Raw genomic sequence first — 3,129 nt, forward strand, 5'->3', positions numbered from 1 at the left:
CCGGAGCCTGGGGTAGCCACGCCCCTGTCACGGTGGGAACGGCCCCGGCAGGCGGCACCCCTCGCCACGTCGGTGCTGCCCCGGGGCCAGGCCAGGCACTGGGGCCCTGAAATCACAGACGCGGCGAAGCATGTGCCGGACTCAGCCCCAGTTCCCAGCACAGGGCCGGTAAGGGTTAACTGGCAGCGGTGAGCTCAACTCGGGGCCAGTAAATGGAGCAGCTCTTGGCCCCAGGGAGTGTTTGGTGTTTGGGACCAGCTGGGCGGTGCTGCTGAGCCGGCTGGGGCAGTCCTGCGCTGGAAAGCACCAGCATGGCCAAGCTGTGCCGCGGGGCACTGCACGGGTGAGCCGGACATGGGGCCTGACCCACAGCCCCAGAGCAGCCCAGTGAGGGGGCTCCGCCAGCCCAGCCCCTCCAAGGGACACAGGCACGGAGAGTGCCCATGGCTGGAGCTTCCCGCGGGGCTGAGCATCCCCAGCGTGTCCCCCAGCACCCACTGCTGAGCATCCCTGTCCCCAACTCCTCCATCCACTGCCGAGCATCCCCGTCCACACCCCTCCAATCCACTGCCAAGCATCCCTGTCCCAAATCTTCCATCCACTGCTGAGCATCCCTGTCCCAAATTGTCCATCCACTGCCAAGCATCCCTGTCCCAAATCCTCCATCCACTGCCGAGCATCCCTGTCCCAAATTGTCCATCCACTGCCGAGCATCCCTGTCCCAAATCCTCCATCCACTGCCAAGCATCCCTGTCCGCACTCCTCCATCCACTGCTGAGCATCCCTGTCCCAAATCTTCCATCCACTGCTGAGCATCCCTGTCCCAAATTGTCCATCCACTGCTGAGCATCCCTGTCCCAAATCCTCCATCCACTGCTGAGCATCCCTGTCCCAAATCCTCCATCCACTGCCAAGCATCCCTGTCCACACTCCTCCATCCACTGCAGAGCATCCCTGTCCCAAATCCTGCCCTCAGATTCTAGCAGGTTTTGGCCCCTCTCTTCATCCCCTCTGGCTGTCCCAGCCTCCTCCTGCCACACTGCTTGTTCCCTCTGCTGTGTTGATGGTGGCCCAGGGTTTGCTGCCCCTGCTGCTGCCATGCCACCATGAACCCATGCAGTGAGCCATGCCTGGGGTACCATCCAGGCCTCCGTGCTGTATTTCAACAGTGCCACCAGCATGAGCATGGGCTTGGTGGGTGCCATGGTCCCCACATAGCCAGAGTAGCCCTGTGCCCGCTTGCTGAGGGGGCAGGACAGGAGGAGGGATCTGCAGGAGCTTAAGCTCATGGTCAAACCACACCTTTAAGCTCTTCCAATTTTTCCAAGTGTCCCAAGACCAAAAGCATGGGACCTGCATGGGACCAAGTTGGCACTTTCATGCAGCTGTGAGGCTCAGCCACGATCACGCTGCTCCCAGGGGGTCCCGGGCAGCCTTTTCCCACTGACCACACTCATCCTGCCAGTGCTGCCAGCAGGGTACCAGCCATCAGGCACTGTGGGGTCCATGGCCCCCAGATCCCTGCTCCGCTGCTCCGGGTGCCCCAGGGCGTGCTGGTGCCCCTCGCCCGTGCTGCCTGCAGCAGCCCCTGGCCCGGGTCTGGCTGGATGGGAGCCCATAGCATGGCGATGCTTAATTACCAGGTAGGGAGTGGAGCAGGGCGGCATCGCTCACGCACAGCTTGGAGCCACTCAGTCATCCCAAAGGCATCCGCCCCACAGGGAGGAGCGCCCCGGCCCAGCATGTAAAAGCAGCCCCGCACGGCCGGCTGCCTTGTCGCCTCGGAGCCTCCTCCGCTCCCGCTCCTCCTCACCACCCAGCACTGCTGGGGCACGTTTGCGGCGTCAGGGCAGGCCACGGCGCCAGCCTGCTCCTGCTCCTGGGTCTCATGCCAGGTAGGCACTGATGGATCCCTGCACTTGGACCCGCTCCTGCAGTGATGCCGACGAGGATGGAGGGGTCGCTGCCCAGTCGCGAGGCACCCCGGGTGCCGCAGGCATCCCACGATCAGCAGAGCACCTGCAGCCGGGGCCGGTCCTGCCCTGACACCCACCCATGTTGGACGGAGCTGGGCAGGTGGCATTGAGCCCACCATGTCCCTTCGTCCCCAGTTCAGCTTCATGGGACCCAGCCTGTGGTGCCTGCCCCTGGCAGATGGGTCCCTGCTCCCCGCCGTGGGCCGGGTGCTGCAGGATGTGGGGTTGGGGTGCAGGTTTTAGGTGCCCCATGCTCTCCAGCCGGCGTGACGGGTGCCATTCTCTCCCCAGCTCTCCTCCTGGCCGTCAGGATCAACAGCAAGGGCCGGGAGGTGCTGTACCTGGCCAAGGGCGACTCGGTGAAGCTGGGCTGCCCCTATGTCCTCGAGCCTGAAGACAACGGTCCCCAGGGCTTGGGCATCGAGTGGATCCAGATCACGCCTGAGCGGACTGGCCCTGAGAACGTGGTGAGTGTCACTCGTCCGGGCAGCTGCCATCCCACCAGGCAGGCAGGGCAGGGATGGACCAGACAGAGCCCAGCCGAGCAGGCAGGACAGGCAGGGTCTGGCAGGGCAGGGAAGGACCAGGCAGAGCAGGCAGGGCTTGGAAGGACCAGACGGAGCTCAGCCGAGCAGGCAGGACAGGCGAGGTCTGGCAGGGGAGGGGAAATTTCCAGGCAGCGCGGGCAGATCCAGGCAGGGTCTGGGAGTGGAGGGCAGGGAAGGACCGAGCACCGCACAGTGCATGTCCCTCCCCAGCTGGCAGCCACAGGTCCCCTGACCCGGACCAGCCCAGCCCAGTCTCCCCGCTTGTTCCCCCCAGTTCCTGTCCTACCATGACCACCACGTCAACTACGGCAGCGGTTCGGGGCTGCAGGACCGGGTGGCCTTCGTGCAGAACGACCCCAGCCAGTACGATGCCTCCATCCGCCTGGCTGACCTGCAAGTCTCCGACACAGGCACCTACCAGTGCCGGGTGAAGAAAAACACTGTGGCTGTGCACGAGGTTATTGTCACTGTGCAAGGTGAGTTCTCCTTTCGCCCCCACACTCTGTGTCCCCTTCCTGGGCACCCCAGGTGGCCCCCAGTGGCCCCGGCAGTGACAGTGTCCCTCTCCCCGCAGAGAAGCCGGCCACCCCGCAGTGTTGGACCGA

General features: G+C 64.6%; 1 protein-coding gene across 1 annotated transcript in view; it reads left to right on the forward strand.

Annotated features, from left to right (window-relative positions):
- Positions 1–1,888: 1,888 nt before the first annotated feature.
- The window catches only part of VSIG8 (V-set and immunoglobulin domain containing 8), a 2,605-nt gene continuing 1,364 nt past the window's right edge, over positions 1,889–3,129 (forward strand). The window contains exons 1-3 of the mRNA XM_009880805.1: positions 1,889–1,895; positions 2,268–2,443; positions 2,799–3,000. Coding sequence (XP_009879107.1) covers positions 1,889–1,895; positions 2,268–2,443; positions 2,799–3,000 — 385 coding nt within the window. The remainder of the gene's footprint in view (positions 1,896–2,267; positions 2,444–2,798; positions 3,001–3,129) is intronic.

This window comes from Charadrius vociferus, unplaced genomic scaffold, assembly GCF_000708025.1.
Source record: "Charadrius vociferus isolate BGI_N301 unplaced genomic scaffold, ASM70802v2 scaffold1863, whole genome shotgun sequence".
NCBI lineage: Eukaryota > Metazoa > Chordata > Aves > Charadriiformes > Charadriidae > Charadrius > Charadrius vociferus.